Genomic DNA, 22,379 nt, shown 5'->3' on the forward strand with positions numbered 1-22,379 from the left:
TTCTTCCTGCAGGAGATAGTCTAGCAATTGTTTTTGAATATATTTACAAGTATTTTGGTGAGGGAAGATTGCTGTAGGTCTAAAATTATTAATGTCTGTTGAATTTCCTCCTTTGTGCAGAAGAATAATGTGTGACTTTTTCAAGAGAGAGGGAACATGGAATTCCCGGATTGATTTATTTAGAAGGACTGAGACAAAATAGGCAATGCTATTGTTTGCTATTTTTAGGTACGTACTTGGAAGGTCATCAGATAAAGAAGAGCATGGTTTAACTTTGTTTAAGAGTAGTTTTATATAGGATGCGGGCACAGGTTTGAAGGTGAAAGTGGATGCGGTGATATGTGGCTCTTTGGCAGGGTTGGGATTAGATGTTGAGGAATCCTTGGTTAGAGATGCTATACTATCTATAAAATAAGAGTTGAACTGTATTGTAGTTTTGAGTGGTGAGTTTTCAGGAGAGGGGTTTGGGTTGAAGTTTTGGCCGGGATGTAAGATTTCTTTAATGGATGTCCAAAATTGTTTATGGTTGCATTTAGTATTATTCTGAAAGTTATTGTATTATATTTTTTGTCTTCATTTATTTGCTTTTAAGAATGATTGCGAAGTATTTTGAAGTTTTCAAGATATTGAGGTGTTTTATATTTTTAACATTTTTTTCCATGCTTTTTCTCTATCCTGCATTAGCATTCTTCTTTTTTTGGGTAGACAAACTGCATTATTTGTTTTTAGTCTATTCCTTCGAGGAGGTGCAAAGGGATATTTAGGATATTTGGAAAAGTTGTATTGAATTCAATTACAGCATTGTCTACGGGGAGGATTTTTAGGAAGTTCCAGTTAATAGATGATAGTATAAGTAATGAACATTTCTGGGTTAGACTTGGAAAGGTTACGTGTTGTTTTATAGATATGTTGTTCAACTGGATGTGTGAGATGTCTAGTCATATAGATTGGGAAATGATCCCCGAGGGAGTCTGACATTGTACCTCTGGTCTGATACTAGGATCCAGTCTAATAGAGAATTTGATGTTTTGCTATAATGTGTGGAGCTATTACTTATTTGTGTGAAACCATATAAGTTCATGCCAGATGTAGGGGAGTTAGAGTTTTATGTCCAACTCTGACATTCACATCATCTAGTAGTATTTTTTCTTGTGGAAATGTTATGGATATCCAGTGTAGTTTATCTTCCAGTATAGCTGTGTTGTCGCCAGGAGGGATGTAAAGGACAGTAATACATACCAGTGTAGTTTATCTTCCAGCATAGCTGTGTTGTCGCCAGGAGGGATGTAAAGGACAGTAATACATATCAGTGTAGGATATCTCCCAGTATAGCTGTGTTGTCGCCAGGAGGGATGTAAAGGACAGTAATACATACCAGTGTAGGATATCTCACAGTATAGCTGTGTTGTCGCTAGGAGGGATGTAAAGGACAGTGATACATACCAGTGTAGGATATCTCCCAGTATAGCTGTGTTGTCGCCAGGAGGGATGTAAAGGACAGTGATACATATTTATTTGTAATGTTTTATTAGGAGGAAAACAATAAGAAGCTCTGCTTAGCTGAACTTTGGTGTTGGTTTGCTGTAAGGAGAAATGTGGCAGGTACTGGGAAATATTAAAGCAATACCACCACCTTTCTTCTTTATACAGTCATTACATATAATATTATAGCCAGGAGGTATAACTTTGGAATCATTTATACTGGGTTTATGCCAAGGTTCATTTACAGTGAGACCACCAAGCTTATGTTGAGTAATCCAGGCATGTAGTTCAGCAGTTTTATTTCTTATACTTTTAACATTTATAGCAGTAAACATTAGATCACCAAGGCTGGTGATTGGTTGTTGCTGGGTTACAGAAGTGTGTGGAAAAGAGTTATCTTTATGTTCATTGTGACAGGTGGGGCCAGGATTAGGGTGCATATTTCCTCCTAGAAGGATTTTAGTATATTGGGGAATTATGCATAATTTTGATTTTGCAGAGGATTCTTGTACTTAGTTTTGTTTTGGTTTGAGTTGAAGTGCAATTAATCAGCGTCTATTTGGAATAAAGGGGAGGGGCAGTATTACATAGGTTTGGTGCAATGTGTGGAGAGTGCAAAGAGGAAGTATGGATACATGGTTGGGACAGAGTTGGAGAGATGTTGTGAGATATTACTGAGTCACAGTAGGATGACAGATGGCTCAGAAGGAGCAGACAAATAGAGGATAAGCTGAAGAGGAGCATAATTAAGGACAGAAATCTCTATTTTATAGATGTCAGGTGGTGGGGAAGTGGCAACGAATAAGGAAACAAGAAGCTGCAGGACAGCAGGAGATTCCGTGATGGTGGATTCTGAAAGTTAGAAGAGGATAGGCAGGAAGAAGTATTTTCTATAAAAGAAGAGATGTAGGTTGTTCTGGTATCTTCTCGGGAATATAAGGAATAGAGAGGTGTGTGTGTGTGTGTGTGTGTGTGTGTGTGTGTGTGTGTGTGTGTGTGTGTGTGTGTGTGTGTGTGTGTGTGTGTGTGTGTGTGTGTGTGTGTGTGTGTATGTGTGTGTGCGTGTGTGTATGTGTGTGTGTGTGTGTGTGTGCGTGTGTGTGCGTGTGTGTGTGTGTGTGTGTGTGTGTGTGTGTGTGTGTGTGTGTGTGTGTGTGTGTGTGTGTGTGTGTGTGTGTGCGCGCGTGTGTGTGAGAATTGGGAATTGGGGGTGGATTAGAGTAGGGGAGCGAAGCTATCTGAGCTTTCCATCCTCATGTCAATTTACAATGGACAGTAATCAGTTTATAGCCAGACCAAAGCAATTAACAAAGAGATGCAAGTAAAACAGGTTGTCTGTCATTTCCTGAGAATAAATAACTGGCATATGCAGTATAGTGTACTGGTCAAGCAAAAGGAGAAGTGGCCAAATTAGTTGCAGGTCCTTAGAGTGCACGGACTATTTCACTGAGACTTTAAATCACAGAGCAGGCATGTATTTAACTGATTAAAAGTAATACATAACAAGGTTCTCAATGATAAATATGCTTACATTAAACACTGACACAATTCTCAGTAAACTTGGAGGTGTAGGTACTTGTGGCAGAGCTCCTGCAATACCGAGGTCAGATGTAGTGACCACAGGCTCTGAAATGAAAGAAAGAAAAAAACTCTTCTAAGTTGTAAAATTATGTTGAGACAATAAAGTTAGTACTTATTATACAAAAAAGAGATGGAGAAGGACCTCTGTAAGTCAGAGCAAGATAGTGGAAATACAAGTATAGAGTAATAGTAAGAAAGTATATGAATGTAAGCTCAAAGTAATTTTAGCAGGAAGTATACTGATAGCAAACCACAGTAATGCAATGTAAATACACAGCTGTACTGAGCAAATTATCAGAACATGGCACTACTCTGATACTTACAATATCATAGGATCATAGGAGATTACTATGCTATCGACCTGGAGGTCATTTCAAGCCTAGCCATTTCATCCCAATGTAATACCATAGAAATGTTAGTTAATACCCAGGATTGCATTTAGTAATGGTTGCCTATGTCTAGGAGGGTTGTGGGTGCTATTCCCGGTAAGAATTTACAGTGCCCCATCTAGTCGTCCAGGTTCCTCTTGAACAGTGTCATAGAGATGCTCTGTTTCACATGAACAGGTAACCTATTCCAAAGTTGCAGCAGTTGCTGGGAGATGAATCTGTCCCTCCAGCATGTTCTATTTAAGTCGCAGGCCATATTTAGGTCCCTGGAATGGGTAGCCCTTGTCTCTTTTGATTTACAGATATGCAGCAACGTCATTAGGTTTGGGTCTGAGATTCCTCTGTAAGCCAGGCATAAGCCTCCCCTAAGAAGTCTATATGATACAGAGTATAGTGACAGGGACTTTAGTTGGTCTGTGTATGGCACATGATGGAGTCCCTTGATCTTCTTAGTTAGAAACCTCTGAGGTCTATCCAATTGTTGCAGGTGCTTTGTACAGTACATGCCGAACGGGGCATTATACTCAATTATGAGATGGATTAGTGCCGAGTATAGAGGGGTTGTAACCTCTTTTACTCTCAAGGTGATGCTTTTACTAATTAAATGTGCTACTTAGAAAGCCTTCCTTACTACAGTAGACACATGGTGGTCGAAGTTAAGGTCGCAGTCAACTTGTGATCCCAGGTCCCTTACCACTTTGTATGTACTTAAGGTATTGTTGATTTGATAATGTGAAGGGACATTGTTTGTGCCAAAGGGAATGATGATGCATTTCTTTGCATTCTGTTTGAGACCGTGACTAAGACACCAATGGTTGGTCTGTGTGAGACCCTCCTGGAGTATATTGACATCACTTGGGGATTCAATAATTGCACCCAGTTTGCAGTCATCTGCAAACTCATTCAGCCACAACCCCTTAGGTTTGACCTGAACTTATGAGAAGTATATACCAAACAGTAGGGGGCCCAGCACTGACCCCTGTGACACCCCACTGGTAACAGGTCTGATGGTTGATGTGGAGTCACGCCCTTTGATAGTGTGTGTCTGGTTTATGAGGCAGATGGCAACTCATCTTACAACAAAGGGTTTACATTAAATTTGCTAAGATTATCGCTTAGAAAACATTCATGGGATTAACCACTATGTCAAAACAGTGTAATATATATATATATATATATATATATATATATATATATATATAGAGAGAGAGAGAGAGAGCACCAGCAACTCACATTACATACATATGTGTTAAAGAGAAACATGCTCAGCATACATAAAGTTTATCTGATCTGAATGAAAGTGTTACAAATATAACACACTACTAAAATAAATAAATACAGAGTAGCATATAATGGAATGTTACAGAATGGTTTATTACTTATCACCTCAGGAGTGGTCTGGTTTAAGGGCCTGCCAGTACAGGTGCATGTGTATGCAGTATCTGTCTGTATCCATTGGTACATTTAGGCTGCAGTGTGTTATTGTCATGGCTATACTCTGATCTTGGTGGCTGTTTTCAATAGAAAAATAAACACTTTCTAAACTGTTTAAAATTATTTATAAGTGCAGTTGTGATCTAATTTCTGGCTCATCAGAAATGAACTTAAATGCTGTCCCCATTTTGCAGCAGTAAAACTGTTACAATGCCTGTTATCCGTCTGATGGAAATCCGCCTGTGCCAAAATGTTGTTATAATGACTCATCTTCATCCGCAGACAATGTTACAGTACTGCTTTACGTACATTGACGAAATTATATACTAACTCAACTACTGCAAAATTGTTTCTTAAAATGCCAAAACAAAAAAAATGCAGACTTCATTGAAAAAAAGTAGTGATGCATTTGTTGAAGGATGTCTAAAATGGAAAATAATATATTTAATAAAACTTATTTTAAACAGTAGTTTAATGTAGCTTTAATAGAACACAGGATATACTTAACATAAATTGCTGTTTTCTCATTAAACAAAACTATAGACTTATCCTTTGGATAACATGGTGCTATAAAAAAGAAATAGTCATCGCTTGTTAAATTTAAAATTAGTATTGCTTGATGTCCCTTTTCAGCCAGGTTGACTCCAGCTTTGTTTTTTAGACAACATGGTTAATAACTGACCTCTTGATATATTGACTTAGTAGTTAGGAGAAAATGCCGAATCTGTTTTTGGCTTATTAACCCTGTACATACCATACCCAGCATATAGTGGACCAGCTTAGCTGCTCCCATGATGTTACTGTGGTTTGTGAAGTAAAGTAATGTTTGACAATAACTGTTTATCCAAGGTGGACACCCTCACTCTTACAAGTACATTATATGATTTTGCACTGTTAAAGTTAGAAACACATGGGGTGGGGGTTTCTGCACTTGTACACCATTTTCTAAATATACCACCTCCTAAGCTACAATACCTTGAAGTAAACACAGGTGCATGGATCCCCTTTTATCTGAGTTGGTGCAGGGTTTGAGCCTGATCTTCAGTCTCTGTCTGTGTGCAGCTTGTATTTTCTCCCCATGCATTATGAGGTTTCTCTTACCTCTTAAAACCATACTGGGTAACCATCTGATACTCTAAGACTCATTAATGTGAGTCCTAGTATAGCAAGACTAAATGAGAAAAAATGCAAACTTAAGTACACCAAGCCTGAGATTGCTATTTCTCAGAGTAATTCCTTTCTATGAGATATGAATATCTCAGAGTTGGGATATATAAGTTTGGAGGTGTTGGGGCTTGCCACTTCACAGATTGGAGGGTGCATGGGCTTGTTCCTGCAAAAAGAACTTTAAAGGAGACCTGCAGTGTTTGACATTTGTTATTTTTCTTGCATTTTGTCATAGTTATTTTTTATCAATTGCTTGGCTCGCCTTTAGGAATATCAGAATTACAATATGAACCAGCATATTGGATGCATTTGCTTCAGGGATGGAAGGAGCTGGGTTCAAGTCCAACCCTTCCCAATGGAATCAGAATACACACAAAATTCAATTTTGGTGTAACAGCACAGATTCTAGGCGGGCCTAAATGAGTAACCATTATAGGATCCAACTGCTTTATACATCAGCTGTGGTATGCTGTATCCTCTACATATGAGACTACAGGCTATGGGCTGCATCAAGGCTAAACCCAAGATAGTATAAAAAATGTCTGCAGTTGATTGACTGGCACCTACAAAAAGGGGATTGGTTATTTGCTGGTGCAAAGTGGGTTGAGGACCTTGCCTAATCTGACCTGTACCAGGGACTTGCGCTAATGGTGGGAGGGTTCTCTATACATCGTTTGGCCAGTTAGTACCTGCCATAAAGCTCAGCTGCTCTGAGTGAGCTAGCCATTGGACAGATAGGGGATAGTGTCCAGCTACTCATACAGGGTCATCTGAGGTAACACTTTTGAGTGAAAGCTGGATATAAAAGGAAGGAACCTGCCAGCAATGAACTAAACATTTAAAATGAATGCATACAGAAGAAAACTGACTTCAAATAAAAACAGGAACATAAACAGCTATGAGTATATAGCAGTAGCTCATAAGCAAACCTTGTAACATTGAGAATGTAATTGCAACTTAATGGAGTGAAAGTGTGAAAATGAGAAATCAGTAACCTTAGTCAATTAGTATAGCTGTACACAATGATTTTAATAGTGAATGTGTTTAACAAATTAATAAAATGAAACAAATGCTGTACTGCGCAGTGTAAGCAGAGAATATGGAAGACAACTGGACCTGAGCAGTTTAAATGTTAGCGTCAGTGGAGCAACAGGTAGCACACTCACCTTTGTTGCAAAAAACTCTGTGTTCTATTCCTACATGAGGTAGATAGCCTGCTGACACTACAGTGTAGCAGAAGAGACTGATGCACTCCTGAGGGTCCCGTCCTTCAGACGAGATGTTAAATAGAGGTCTTATTTGCTTCATTTGTTGATAGCTCAGGTGGATGTAAAAGATCCCATGGCACTTATAAAAAAGAGTAGTTTTTTTATTGATATATACGTTACATATTATTTACATATTTACATTATTTACATCTATTTAGAAATCTCCATACATTATAAACTTCAATTTAATTTCCCCCACTGTTTTATCCATAACCAAAACATTATTTTCTGCAGAATCTTTGTCAAAGTCCATTTGCCATTGTATTTAATTTCATTTAGTCTCTCGTTCCATGAAACATAAGATATCACTCTGTCCATTTTCTTCACTTCTTCCTGTTTTCGTACAGCATGATAACCAAATTCTATTATGTCCATATTTATTTGCTCAAATTTTAACACATTTTTCACCCTATTATGTTTACATATTTCTTTCCACAAATTATTAACTCTTTCACATTTCAAGAACACATGCTCAGTCATCTCAAAATCTCCACATTTATTACATATTATATCTTGCTTTTTCTTGTATGGCATATTTGTCTTAACTGGCAGTTTTCTAATAGACAATCTCCATAAAAAATCATTACGTTCTTTAATCTTTTTATAGTTATTATACCTCATTGTGGCTTTTTTCTTATTTCTAAATATTTCCATGGAACAACGCAGTAAAATGCTTTCATAATATTCAGCACCAGTCTTTTTTTACTTTTTCACATATATTCTTTATTTTCCATAGCACAATTTGGTTTTGGTACTCCTTCATTTCTTCATTCACACTACTTTCACTATTTTTAACTTTCATTACTTCCCACAGTTATTTTTATTTATAATATAGCATCATTTCTATCACTTTTTTATTTTCCTTCATAATTCCTTTTCTTACATTTTATAAAGTTAAAAATGTTGCCTGTACAACTGGGTTTATTAAACCTAAACCTCCTTGTTCTTTGTTCATATAGAGAATCCCTGTCTTGACTGGACTCAGGCTAGAGCCCATATATATGAAAATATAATCATCATTAGTTCCTTTTCATATTTAATAGGTGTTAGCAACATACACATTTTTCCTATTACCATAGTGTTCAACAAGTATGCTTTTTTTTCTATATGAAACTCTATATGATTTCCAAAAAATAGTCATATCCTGTACTACTTTGAGTGCATTATCCCTTTATTGTTGTCTGTATTCATTCCTTCCAAATATTATTCCTAAAATATCTCTATGTTTGTCATTGAACTCAGTACCTCCTATCATATCTTCAAAACCAAATACTTTACTTTTCTCTTTATTTATACTATACCAATTTTTTTAATTTATACTTAATTTTAATTTACTTCTTCCAGCTATACTTTATTTATAATAATTAGTACAATATCATCTGCATAATTATACATTATTGGCAATTGTACTTCATCATTTTACATCCACCGATACTTGACATTTTAATTAAATTCCTTCACTTTTACATTCATAACTAATGAGAAAATTACACTACTAGCTGGGCAGCCCTGCTTTATTCCACATTCTATTTTTATTTCTTCCCCAATCCAACCATTTACATTTAGGTTCACACAGTTCCTTTCATAAACAGATTGTATTACTTGTAATATTTTTTGCTTACATTATATACCTACAAAATTCCCCATAATGATTTATATTGAACATTATCATAGGCTTTACTTATATCACCATCATAACCTTCCCTTCTACATTTTTATTTATGATATCATGAACTATTTCTCTTATGATCCATAATAACTCTTGACTTCCATTTCTTCCAAATACATTTTGGTCATATAGTCTATCCATTTTTGTAACCATTTTGTTGTATTCTCATAAAAAAATTATAATCCATATTATTCAATGTTATAGGCCTCCAATTTTTTATTTTCTCTTTATTTCCTTCTGTACATATCTGTTTCTCTTTAATTCCAGTTTCTAACCATTCATTCATAACTTCTATAAAACATTATTTTCAGCACTCCTTTATTTCTTTATGCATACCATATTCAGTTCTGTCCAGTCCTGTTGCAGAATTCACATTAATATTTTTTTTAGAATTTCATTCAGTTCTTTCATAGTAAATTTTTTCTTCTAAATACTCATTATCTTTGTTATTTAATTTTTTACCTTTATAAATTTGTTCTATGTTTTCTTCTCTTTTTAACAAATAATTTCAATACATATTCTTTAATTATTTTGTATATTCCTTCTTGCTGTCCTATTTGTTAAACTTCCTTATTCTTTAATTCTCTTATTATTTTTCCTTCTTTTATTATTTTACTCAAACATGGTGCTACCTCTTCTTTTTTTCATTGTAAACAATATTTTTGATTATTTAACAAGTTGTTAATTTTAATTTGATTCATTTATATATTTATCTTTCTTTTGCTAAAAGGAATTGTTTTTCTGTAATAAATCTCTGAAGTTTCCTTGACTTAATATCTCATATCTCTCTTTTTCTTTTTTCTTTTCTTTCTTATATACTCTAAAATACTTTTTTATACTTTTCTTTAAAATTAAGCTACAAAACAGTCCAGTTCTCATAAAACGCTCTCATAGTCATATGATTTTTTCATAATTCCATGAGTTCTTTTTTCTCTTCTAAATCTAATTCCTTTTCATTAATTCTCTTTATTCCTCTTCCTATTCTTATATATTCTTAATTTTCCTGTACTTTAACCCATATAGGCGCATTATTATAGGCCATATGGGCGGCGCAGTGGTGCAGTGGTTAATGCTGTCGCCTCACAGCAAGAGGTTCTCTGGTTCGATTCTCAGCTGGGGTGCCTTCTGTGCGGAATTTGCATGTTCTCCCTGCGTTCGTGTGGGTTTCCTCCGGGTACTCTGGTTTCTTCCCACATTCTAAAGACATGCGTCTGGAGCATTTCTCCCCAGGACTCCACTGAAAACATAATCTGTGGAACCTAGTCAGACTTTCCCAGTCAACAAATGTTCAATAAAAATAAAATAAAAAAAAAACATAAATAAATATAGCCACATTATAGGAAAATCCAGCATACCTAATTCCTTTTTTAACTTGTAAACTATTAGAAATTAAAAAAATAATAAATTTATGTCCAAACTTCATTCCTTTTATAGGTCCAGTGGTTATTCTCCCATACTCTTAACTTTCCACTTAATAGTTTCTTTAACATCACAGTTGTTCTTATTTTTTCTTAACTTACAGTTAAAATCACCCACCACTGTAATGTCCATATTTACACAAAGATATTCAAGAATATTTTTAAACAACATTTCTCTCTCTCTTTTTGTTACATATGCACATAAAGCTACAATTCTATTCACATATTTTTTCCATCTCAAGTCTATTACATTAATTTGTCCTAGTTCCACTCTGGTTACATCTAATATTTGAATGCTTTCTTGACATCATATACATATGCCTGAGCACGTTTCTTTCCCCATGTTCCAAACTACCACACCATTCCTAAGTTTTTCAGTTTGTGTTCTTTCTCCCTCTATTAATAATCTGATATCTTCTAAAACAATAATATGTGCATCTACTGCAGCACACCATTGTAATATACCTATTCTCTACTGCAGCACACCACTGTAATATACCTATTCTCTACTGCAGCACACCATTGTAATATACCTATTCTCTACTGCAGCACACCATTGTAATATACCTATTCTCTACTGCAGCACACCATTGTAATATACCTATTCTCTACTGCAGCACACCATTGTAATATACCTATTCTCTACTGCAGCGCACCATTGTAATATACCTATTCTCTACTGCAGCACACCATTGTAATATACCTATTCTCTACTGCAGCACACCATTGTAATATACCTATTCTCTACTGCAGCACACCATTGTAATATACCTATTCTCTACTGCAGCACACCATTGTAATATACCTATTCTCTACTGCAGCACACCATTGTAATATACCTATTCTCTACTGCAGCACACCATTGTAATATACCTATTCTCTACTGCAGCACACCATTGTAATATACCTATTCTCTACTGCAGCACACCATTGTAATCTACCTATTCTCTACTGCAGCACACCATTGTAATATACCTATTCTCTACTGCAGCACACCATTGTAATATACCTATTCTCTACTGCAGCACACCATTGTAATATACCTATTCTCTACTGCAGCACACCATTGTAATCTACCTATTCTCTACTGCAGCACACCATTGTAATATACCTATTCTCTACTGCAGCACACCATTGTAATATACCTATTCTCTACTGCAGCACACCATTGTAATATACCTATTCTCTACTGCAGCACACCATTGTAATATACCTATTCTCTACTGCAGCACACCATTGTAATATACCTATTCTCTACTGCAGCACACCATTGTAATATACCTATTCTCTACTGCAGCACACCATTGTAATATACCTATTCTCTACTGCAGCACACCATTGTAATATACCTATTCTCTACTGCAGCACACCATTGTAATATACCTATTCTCTACTGCAGCACACCATTGTAATATACCTATTCTCTACTGCAGCACACCATTGTAATATACCTATTCTCTACTGCAGCACACCATTGTAATATACCTATTCTCTACTGCAGCACACCATTGTAATATACCTATTCTCTACTGCAGCACACCATTGTAATATACCTATTCTCTACTGCAGCACACCATTGTAATATACCTATTCTCTACTGCAGCACACCATTGTAATATACCTATTCTCTACTGCAGCACACCATTGTAATATACCTATTCTCTACTGCAGCACACCATTGTAATATACCTATTCTCTACTGCAGCACACCATTGTAATATACCTATTCTCTACTGCAGCACACCATTGTAATATACCTATTCTCTACTGCAGCACACCATTGTAATATACCTATTCTCTACTGCAGCACACCATTGTAATATACCTATTCTCTACTGCAGCACACCATTGTAATATACCTATTCTCTACTGCAGCACACCATTGTAATATACCTATTCTCTACTGCAGCACACCATTGTAATATACCTATTCTCTACTGCAGCACACCATTGTAATATACCTATTCTCTACTGCAGCACACCATTGTAATATACCTATTCTCTACTGCAGCACACCATTGTAATATACCTATTCTCTACTGCAGCACACCATTGTAATATACCTATTCTCTACTGCAGCACACCATTGTAATATACCTATTCTCTACTGCAGCACACCATTGTAATATACCTATTCTCTACTGCAGCACACCATTGTAATATACCTATTCTCTAGTGCAGCACACCATGGTAATATACCTATTCTCTACTGCAGCACACCATTGTAATATACCTATTCTCTACTGCAGCACACCATTGTAATATACCTATTCTCTACTGCAGCACACCATTGTAATATACCTATTCTCTACTGCAGCACACCATTGTAATATACCTATTCTCTACTGCAGCACACCATTGTAATATACCTATTCTCTACTGCAGCACACCATTGTAATATACCTATTCTCTACTGCAGCACACCATTGTAATATACCTATTCTCTACTGCAGCACACCATTGTAATATACCTATTCTCTACTGCAGCACACCATTGTAATATACCTATTCTCTACTGCAGCACACCATTGTAATATACCTATTCTCTACTGCAGCACACCATTGTAATATACCTATTCTCTACTGCAGCACACCATTGTAATATACCTATTCTCTACTGCAGCACACCATTGTAATATACCTATTCTCTACTGCAGCACACCATTGTAATATACCTATTCTCTACTGCAGCACACCATTGTAATATACCTATTCTCTACTGCAGCACACCATTGTAATATACCTATTCTCTACTGCAGCACACCATTGTAATATACCTATTCTCTACTGCAGCACACCATTGTAATATACCTATTCTCTACTGCAGCACACCATTGTAATATACCTATTCTCTACTGCAGCACACCATTGTAATATACCTATTCTCTACTGCAGCACACCATTGTAATATACCTATTCTCTACTGCAGCACACCATTGTAATATACCTATTCTCTACTGCAGCACACCATTGTAATATACCTATTCTCTACTGCAGCACACCATTGTAATATACCTATTCTCTACTGCAGCACACCATTGTAATATACCTATTCTCTACTGCAGCACACCATTGTAATATACCTATTCTCTACTGCAGCACACCATTGTAATATACCTATTCTCTACTGCAGCACACCATTGTAATATACCTATTCTCTACTGCAGCACACCATTGTAATATACCTATTCTCTACTGCAGCACACCATTGTAATATACCTATTCTCTACTGCAGCACACCATTGTAATATACCTATTCTCTACTGCAGCACACCATTGTAATATACCTATTCTCTACTGCAGCACACCATTGTAATATACCTATTCTCTACTGCAGCACACCATTGTAATATACCTATTCTCTACTGCAGCACACCATTGTAATCTACCTATTCTCTACTGCAGCACACCATTGTAATATACCTATTCTCTACTGCAGCACACCATTGTAATATACCTATTCTCTACTGCAGCACACCATTGTAATATACCTATTCTCTACTGCAGCACACCATTGTAATATACCTATTCTCTACTGCAGCACACCATTGTAATATACCTATTCTCTACTGCAGCACACCATTGTAATATACCTATTCTCTACTGCAGCACACCATTGTAATCTACCTATTCTCTACTGCAGCACACCATTGTAATATACATATGCCTGAGCACGTTTCTTTCCCCATGTTCCAGACTACCACACCTGGTTGTCCTGGTGGCAATGAATTTATTTGCTCAGTTTGTCCTGCTTGAAACGAATCCTGAATAACCGTTCAGTCCTGTTGTTGCTGCTGGATTGACGCTACAGTGTCCAAACGGGTATTTAAAGTCTCTACCCTTTGCAACAAAAGTTGGATCAACATAGTCAATTTACCCATCAAATCTGGTTCTGTATTAGTATCCAATAAGATGGTAGGTGTTGAATCAAAAGAGACATTAGCCATAGCGGAATACAAGCGACAGCACAAACCACGAAAATTTAAACGACCAACTGTTCAAACAAACTGCTAAATCTACCAAGTCTCTTTATACACGAAGCAAATTTATTTAAGCGCCGTTCGTCCAACAGTCCAACAGTATCATTAGACTTCTTCAGATTGACAAAAACCATTTAAAACATCCAACTGCATTTAAATAACCTTCACAGGGTCACATGATAAAACAATAACATTTTAAAGTTATAAACACTTTTAATTATTTCACTTGCTAAAATCAAATAAATATATATTAAAGTTACTCGTATTGCCATAGTTGAAACAACCTATTAATGTATGTTAGCATTTGTGTTCCGCATCCATATTAGTTGCCTTGAAATATAATAATAACAATAATAAACAAAGTATAACTTTCTGGTACAAGACATCTTTACTTACTTCCCTGTGAATCTAATATGTTACAATACAAAATATATTTCCATGTATTTATGTACATATCCTGAATGACCTGATCATTTACCTTAAATTTAAACTTATTTTAGCAAGTGAAATATTTAAAAGTTTAAATTTTTGTGGTTGGTGTAGTTTGCTGTGTTAGTATGCCATGTTATATAGAATTAGTGTACAGTCCAGCTAACCACAGAAAGAAGTAAGTGTTAGAGCAGAGGTCTTTACCCAGGGCTAACAAAGAAGTCTATGTAGTCTGGAGTATGGACATACTTGATTTGGTGGAAAACTAAGTAGTCTTTGTGGCTTGTGATAGTGTGATTTAGGAGTTAGTATATTTGGCTGGCGTGGATCGTGTGCCTTTCTTCCACTGTTGGGAGGGGGATGCAAAACCCCACTACAGAAGTGACTATGCAGTACTTCAGAACACTCTATCTTGTATAAGATTAATTCAACAATCCAGTACTGTGGACATGAGCATACTCTTTTGTTTAGTTTTTTTGCCATGTGATTTGAGGATTTTTGATTCTTAAGTTGGCAAATAAACGCAGCCTTTCTTCATTCTTCATCTTTGCCAGTTGCTTAATCCTTAATAATATGATAGTACCATGTTACAGCTCTGTCTTCCCCTTCCCCTTTCCTGCACATGCTGTCCTGTGATTACCTTGTTTTACTGTTTGCCTTCATCCCTTGTATTATGTTGGTTACTCTGTGTTTCATGATATCAGCTTGTTTGATGTCATATTTCCAGTGAGGCCTGTGGCAGAGTGCATGTTGCCTCAGATCTTCAGCTGTTTATTGTTTAAAGGGAGGGTGACATCTGTATCTGGAGAGTCCACATTGTCTTACACTGCACCACGATATCCTTTGGGTATTAGCAGCAGGCCTTTCCTACAGCAAAACATGATCCAGTTTGAGTATATCATAAGGCTGTAATCTTCTTCTTCCTTTGCGTTACAAGGACTCTTCCTAACATTTTTGTAATTATGTGATTCACTGTATTATAGTTCACTTCCTTTCATACTGTTCTGCTTATGACATACCAGCACCCAGTTGTCTCATAGTTGAGTACTTATCAAATGTTATTGTCATCAGTACTTGAACAGACCTTGCTATCAGGTTCTGCTGTGAGGCCTGTCACTCATACACTGGGCAGGACAGGTTTCAGCACTTAAGTTACTGACCCCCCCCCCCATAGATATTAGCTTTTTATCCAGTAGAACCCCTCTTCCGGTTGCTGCATTTGCCACTTCTTAGTTAACAAATATCTTAGTCACTGTACCAGTTTAGGTCTCGCACTCCTTGATTTTTCCCACAACATCATATAGCATCCAAGGTCTGACTGATGTGCTGTTACACAGCGTCAGATGGGGAGCTCCTTTTCAGTGTTGACACAGACCAAAATGTATGCATGAATCAGGTTAGACTGCCAGTCATCTGCTAAACAATTAGCATTTATCATCTCCCGCAGCCTAGCCCACACAGGTGTTTTAGTAATCTTTTCAGTGATGGCAGAACGTCAGATAGGCCTGTAAATCCCTGGCCTCTTTCTGGACCAGTCATTTTGACTAAGGGGACCACTAATACCACAGTCCAGTTTTCTGGCACCCCTTCAGTACTTCAGGTGAAGTCTAAGGTTCTGCTTGGTGGTGGTTCTCTCAGTTTATCAGCTGTTGCGGCAGACAGGAAAAGAGATATGAATGGCTTATATGAAATAGGGAGGTAAAAGGATAGATCATGTTGGAGGTGAGATGTTAGATGTAGCTCTGTTTTAATCTAGAGTAGAAACAGTGGTAAAAAAGACGCTCACTTTTCTTCTTTTTTTGTGTGACGTAGGTCAAACAGGTATGTATTAATTGTGGTGTGTGTCAGGTTATGGTACACATGTTACAAATCAATGTCTTTATTACAGCATTTCTGTAATGTATGAAACAGTAACCAGGGGCTTTATAGTTTTTAGCACTCCATTAGAAATTTAAGGTCAGTGAACACTTCCTTAACTGGTTATTTTGGATTGATCATCAATAGTAAACCTTGGATAAGCAAATAACCTATTCATTTAGTAAGTACCACTTTTTACTTAAATCTTTTAACCAGGAGGCTGCAGCTGGGCATAACATGTTTTTAGTGGAGGTCTGCAATGAAAAGTTCCATTAAAAGACTTGTACATACATCAAAATTAATGAAAAAAACAACATACAACACAAGGATATTAATATTAATGATAAAGGATATTAATATTAATTATTAGTAATAATTTGTAACAAGTTTTCCCTGTATATCTTAAACTACAGAGCTCCCCAAATGCATATGTCCCCTTGACCCAAAATACATGCAACTGCGCATTTGAATACACAAGCAAATATTCCATCAGAACTCGGAAGGGGATAAATTCTCATTTAAACACACCACCCTCAAAGTAAAATGGCCTTTGAAGCCTCTTCACACTCCCTCACTTTATTGTTTTCACTCCAAGGTCACTGTGTATCAGTGAAAGAGAGATTAACATATAAATAACAAAACATGATATTCCTTTGCCGATATGTTGTAACATTGGTGCAACAACCTTGTACTGATGTGCATTACAACAAACAATTTTGCAGCTTGCAACAAGAGCATACAGAAATGAGAAAACACGACACTGGTCATCAGTGATCAGGCTAACATACTGCAGGCAAATACATTTAGAACACTTGAAGAGCAGCCATAATAAACATCAGAGCATGAAAAACTGTGAAAGATAGGGCATGACATAGTTAATGGTTAGCAGAGATGAAATTCTGAAAGATCTAGCAACAAGTAAATAAGTTGGAAGCATATCTCTCAAACTCTCAGACCAAGAAATCTGGACAAAGCCATAAATGATGGGGGGAGGCAATGGCCCAAAAATAGGGACAGTTTTAATTATTGCTCTTACAAAGTTAGAAAGCTGATAGAATAACAGGTTTTGCACTAGCATAATTTTTCTGAAGGGTATGAAGTCTAAAACTCAAATGTATATCATTATTTTCTGACTTCAGTTTTTATTGATTTGTGACTAATTTGCCAGAAAAACACAATTTTATGAAAAAAGGACCAAAAATCTGTACAGTTGAGATGTATGTTTGGAAGGGTTTGTTTGTAAAATAGAAAGAAAGGGAAGATTAAAGGCAATAAATTAGGAAGAGTATGAGTATTGAGAGGTAAGATGTGTAGCAGTGCTGCGTTTACATGCAGGAGAGGGAGCGGATTAAGAAATGGCTACATTGAAGGGGAAGAGAGTGCGTGTATGTGGAGAAGGAAGGTTTTGATATTTAGCTAACACAACTGCAGAATCTGTTACAGTGAAACTACAGAAACACTGCATTTGGTAAAGGGTCAATGAACAGCTGATCTGACTACCAGTTGAATATTTTTTCATAAAAAACACTTGAGTAGACAGAATCCACAAAAGTATTTTCAGAGGGCTGAGACCGAGCAAGAGGTAATCTCATTGACTTTCACTTATTCTCAAGGCAATGCGTTAGGATTCAGTGACAAAAAGATTCTCACCAAATATTTTCAAGCTCTTTTTATCGATTTTTTGTGCATAATATAATCACAAAACAGAATATTAGCCACCACACATCATACTTAAAATCACCAAGTTACAAGAATTTTTCAGATTGTTATTCCATTTATGTGCTTAATGTAACAGTTCCCCAGCAGCCCATTTTAGCTGTCTCCTGTTTCATTATTTAGGTCATCCTCAGCAGATCTCATCCGTTGATCTATTATGCAAATGTTACTCTGGAGGAGGGCACACCAGTTTATCGTGAAGCTGCCATTCTTGGAGACTCGCTGTTGTTTGTAACAGGAAACAAGGTAAGAACCATTTGATATGTTTAGGTGAGGAAACTTTAACCATCTTGGTCTGTGTGCCCTGTGTTTAAGTCTAATATGGTGCAAGTTACTGGCATAATCTTGTCTGGCACTGAGCGTGAGAAATGATATAAAGGGACCCATTTAACCCTTTCACTTGATACAGCCAAGGATGGTTGAACCTAAGGCTTTGCTCCATTCATAATGTTACATTACCAGATATACAGCTGGCCACACCATGTCTGTTGACATTGTGATGAATGAATGGAGATTGATTCCCACTGCTGCCACCAAATATTTGATGGACAAGGGTATGGGTATTAAATACTGCGGCACTGTCACCATAGTATCTGATGGGCAGCTGGGATTTGAAGGGGGTATTGGGCCTAAATATACATTGTTGGCACCTATTATGTCTGCAAGGGGTGACTGGACTTATGAGCTTATGGCAAATGTGCACTACTGCCTTGGGTTATGACTGACACCTGTCACACCCATATATTCTTTACACAACCAGCTGGAAACATGGCTATAATTAATGCCTCCCCAGAATTTCACTCACCTTATTCTGCTTGATGCCTTTTAGTCAAAGTCAAAGTAAACTTTATTGTCGATCAGATATATACAGCAGTGCAAGCTGAATGAAATTTCATTGCTTTGGTCCCCATGTAAGACATAGCAATGAACACATAGTTTGAATGACAGTAAGACTGATGCGCATACAGTAATAATTAAAATAGTAACAACACAATAAACTACCGCAATTGGATAGGAAGACATTACACAGTTTTATACTAGCCATAAAACGAAAATTAAATAAACTACGACAAAAAAGAAGAAAAAAGGTACCAACGCAGACCAATGGAAATGTTTAAAATACTTTACTTGCTTTCTCTTGTTAGCGCTTTCATGCGGACAATGACCACACTTCTTCAGATGGGTCTGAGGAAGTGTGGGCATTGTCCACATGAAAGCGCTAACAAGAGAAAGCAAGTAAAGTATTTTAAACATTTCCGTTGGTCTGCGTTGGTACAGTTTTATACTACTAGGTATTGCAAGACTATGACTTCACATTGTGATTGCTTAGAATATTGCACTTCATCAGTTGTAGTATGATATATTCTGATGTTCATATTGTACATGTATGGTGTGGTGACTCACTCCTGACTTAGAATATTGCATGTCATCAGTTGTAGTGTGATATATTCTGATGTTCATATTGTACATGTATGGTGTGGTGACTCACACCTGACTTAGAATATTGCACTTCATCAGTTGTAGTGTGATATATTCTGATGTTCATATTGTACATCTATGGTGTGGTGACTCACTCCTGACTTAGAATATTGCACTTCATCAGTTGTAGTATGATATATTCTGATGTTCATATTGTACATGTATGGAGAGGTGACTCACTCCTGACTTAGAATATTGCACCTCATCAGTTGTAGTATGATATATTCTGATGTTCATACTGTACATTTATGGTGTGGTGACTCACTCCTGACTTAGAATATTGCACGTCATCAGTTGTAGTATGATATATTCTGATGTTCATATTGTACATGTATGGAGTGGTGACTCACTCCTGACTTAGAATATTGCACTTTATCAGTTGTAGTATGATATATTCTGATGTTCATAGTGTACATGTATGGTGTGGTGACTCACACCTGACTTAGAATATTGCACTTCATCAGTTGTAGTATGATATATTCTGATGTTCATATTGTACATGTATGGTGTGGTGACTCACTCCTGACTTAGAATATTGCACTTCATCAGTTGTAGTATGATATATTCTGATGTTCATATTGTACATGTATGGTGTGGTGACTCACTCCTGACTTAGAATATTGCACTTCATCAGTTGTAGTATGATATATTCTGATGTTCATAGTGTACATGTATGGTGTGGTGACTCACTCCTGACTTAGAATATTGCCCATCATCAGTTGTAGTATGATATATTCTGATGTTCATATTGTACATGTATGGTGTGGTGACTCACTCCTGACTTAGAATATTGCACTTCATCAGTTGTAGTATGATATATTCTGATGTTCATATTGTACATGTATGGTGTGGTGACTCACTCCTGACTTAGAATATTGCACTTCATCAGTTGTAGTATGATATATTCTGATGTTCATATTGTACATGTATGGAGTGGTGACTCACTCCTGACTTAGAATATTGCACTTCATCAGTTGTAGTATGATATATTCTGATGTTCATATTGTACATGTATGGTGTGGTGACTCACTCCTGACTTAGAATATTGCACTTCATCAGTTGTAGTATGATATATTCTGATGTTCATATTGTACATGTATGGAGTGGTGACTCACTCCTGACTTAGAATATTGCACTTCATCAGTTGTAGTATGATATATTCTGATGTTCATATTGTACATGTATGGTGTGGTGACTCACTCCTGACTTAGAATATTGCACTTCATCAGTTGTAGTATGATATATTCTGATGTTCATATTGTACATGTATGGTGTGGTGACTCACTCCTGACTTAGAATATTGCACTTCATCAGTTGTAGTATGATATATTCTGATGTTCATATTGTACATGTATGGTGTGGTGACTCACTCCTGACTTAGAATATTGCACTTCATCAGTTGTAGTATGATATATTCTGATGTTCATATTGTACATGTATGGTGTGGTGACTCACTCCTGACTTAGAATATTGCACTTCATCAGTTGTAGTATGATATATTCTGATGTTCATATTGTACATGTATGGTGTGGTGACTCACTCCTGACTTAGAATATTGCACTTCATCAGTTGTAGTATGATATATTCTGATGTTCATATTGTACATGTATGGAGTGGTGACTCACTCCTGACTTAGAATATTGCACTTCATCAGTTGTAGTATGATATATTCTGATGTTCATATTGTACATGTATGGAGTGGTGACTCACTCCTGACTTAGAATATTGCACTTCATCAGTTGTAGTGTGATATATTCTGATGTTCATATTGTACATGTATGGTGTGGTGACTCACTCCTGACTTAGAATATTGCACTTCATCAGTTGTAGTATGATATATTCTGATGTTCATATTGTACATGTATGGTGTGGTGACTCACTCCTGACTTAGAATATTGCACTTCATCAGTTGTAGTATGATATATTCTGATGTTCATATTGTACATGTATGGTGTGGTGACTCACTCCTGACTTAGAATATTGCACTTCATCAGTTGTAGTATGATATATTCTGATGTTCATATTGTACATGTATGGAGTGGTGACTCACTCCTGACTTAGAATATTGCACTTCATCAGTTGTAGTATGATATATTCTGATGTTCATATTGTACATGCATGGTGTGGTGACTCACTCTGACTTAGAATATTGCACTTCATCAGTTGTAGTATGATATATTGTGATGTTCATATTGTACATGTATGGAGTGGTGACTCACTCCTGACTTAGAATATTGCACTTCATCAGTTGTAGTATGATATATTCTGATGTTCATATTGTACATGTATGGAGTGGTGACTCACTCCTGACTTAGAATATTGCACTTCATCAGTTGTAGTATGATATATTCTGATGTTCATATTGTACATGTATGGAATGGTGACTCACTCCTGACTTAGAATATTGCACTTCATCAGTTGTAGTATGATATATTCTGATGTTCATATTGTACATGTATGGAGTGGTGACTCACTCCTGACTTAGAATATTGCACTTCATCAGTTGTAGT

At 36.5% G+C, this 22,379-nt stretch overlaps 1 protein-coding gene across 1 annotated transcript in view; it reads left to right on the top strand.

Moving 5' to 3' along the window:
• Positions 1-22,379, top strand: part of MST1R (macrophage stimulating 1 receptor) — a 1,081,737-nt gene that overhangs the window by 712,546 nt on the left and 346,812 nt on the right. Inside the window, exon 4 of the mRNA XM_044078935.1 lies at positions 18,514-18,636. Coding sequence (XP_043934870.1) covers positions 18,514-18,636 — 123 coding nt within the window. The remainder of the gene's footprint in view (positions 1-18,513; positions 18,637-22,379) is intronic.

The sequence above is a fragment of the Protopterus annectens genome, chromosome 7.part1, assembly GCF_019279795.1.
Source record: "Protopterus annectens isolate FY-2018-M chromosome 7.part1, PAN1.0, whole genome shotgun sequence".
NCBI classification, from domain to species: domain Eukaryota; kingdom Metazoa; phylum Chordata; order Ceratodontiformes; family Protopteridae; genus Protopterus; species Protopterus annectens.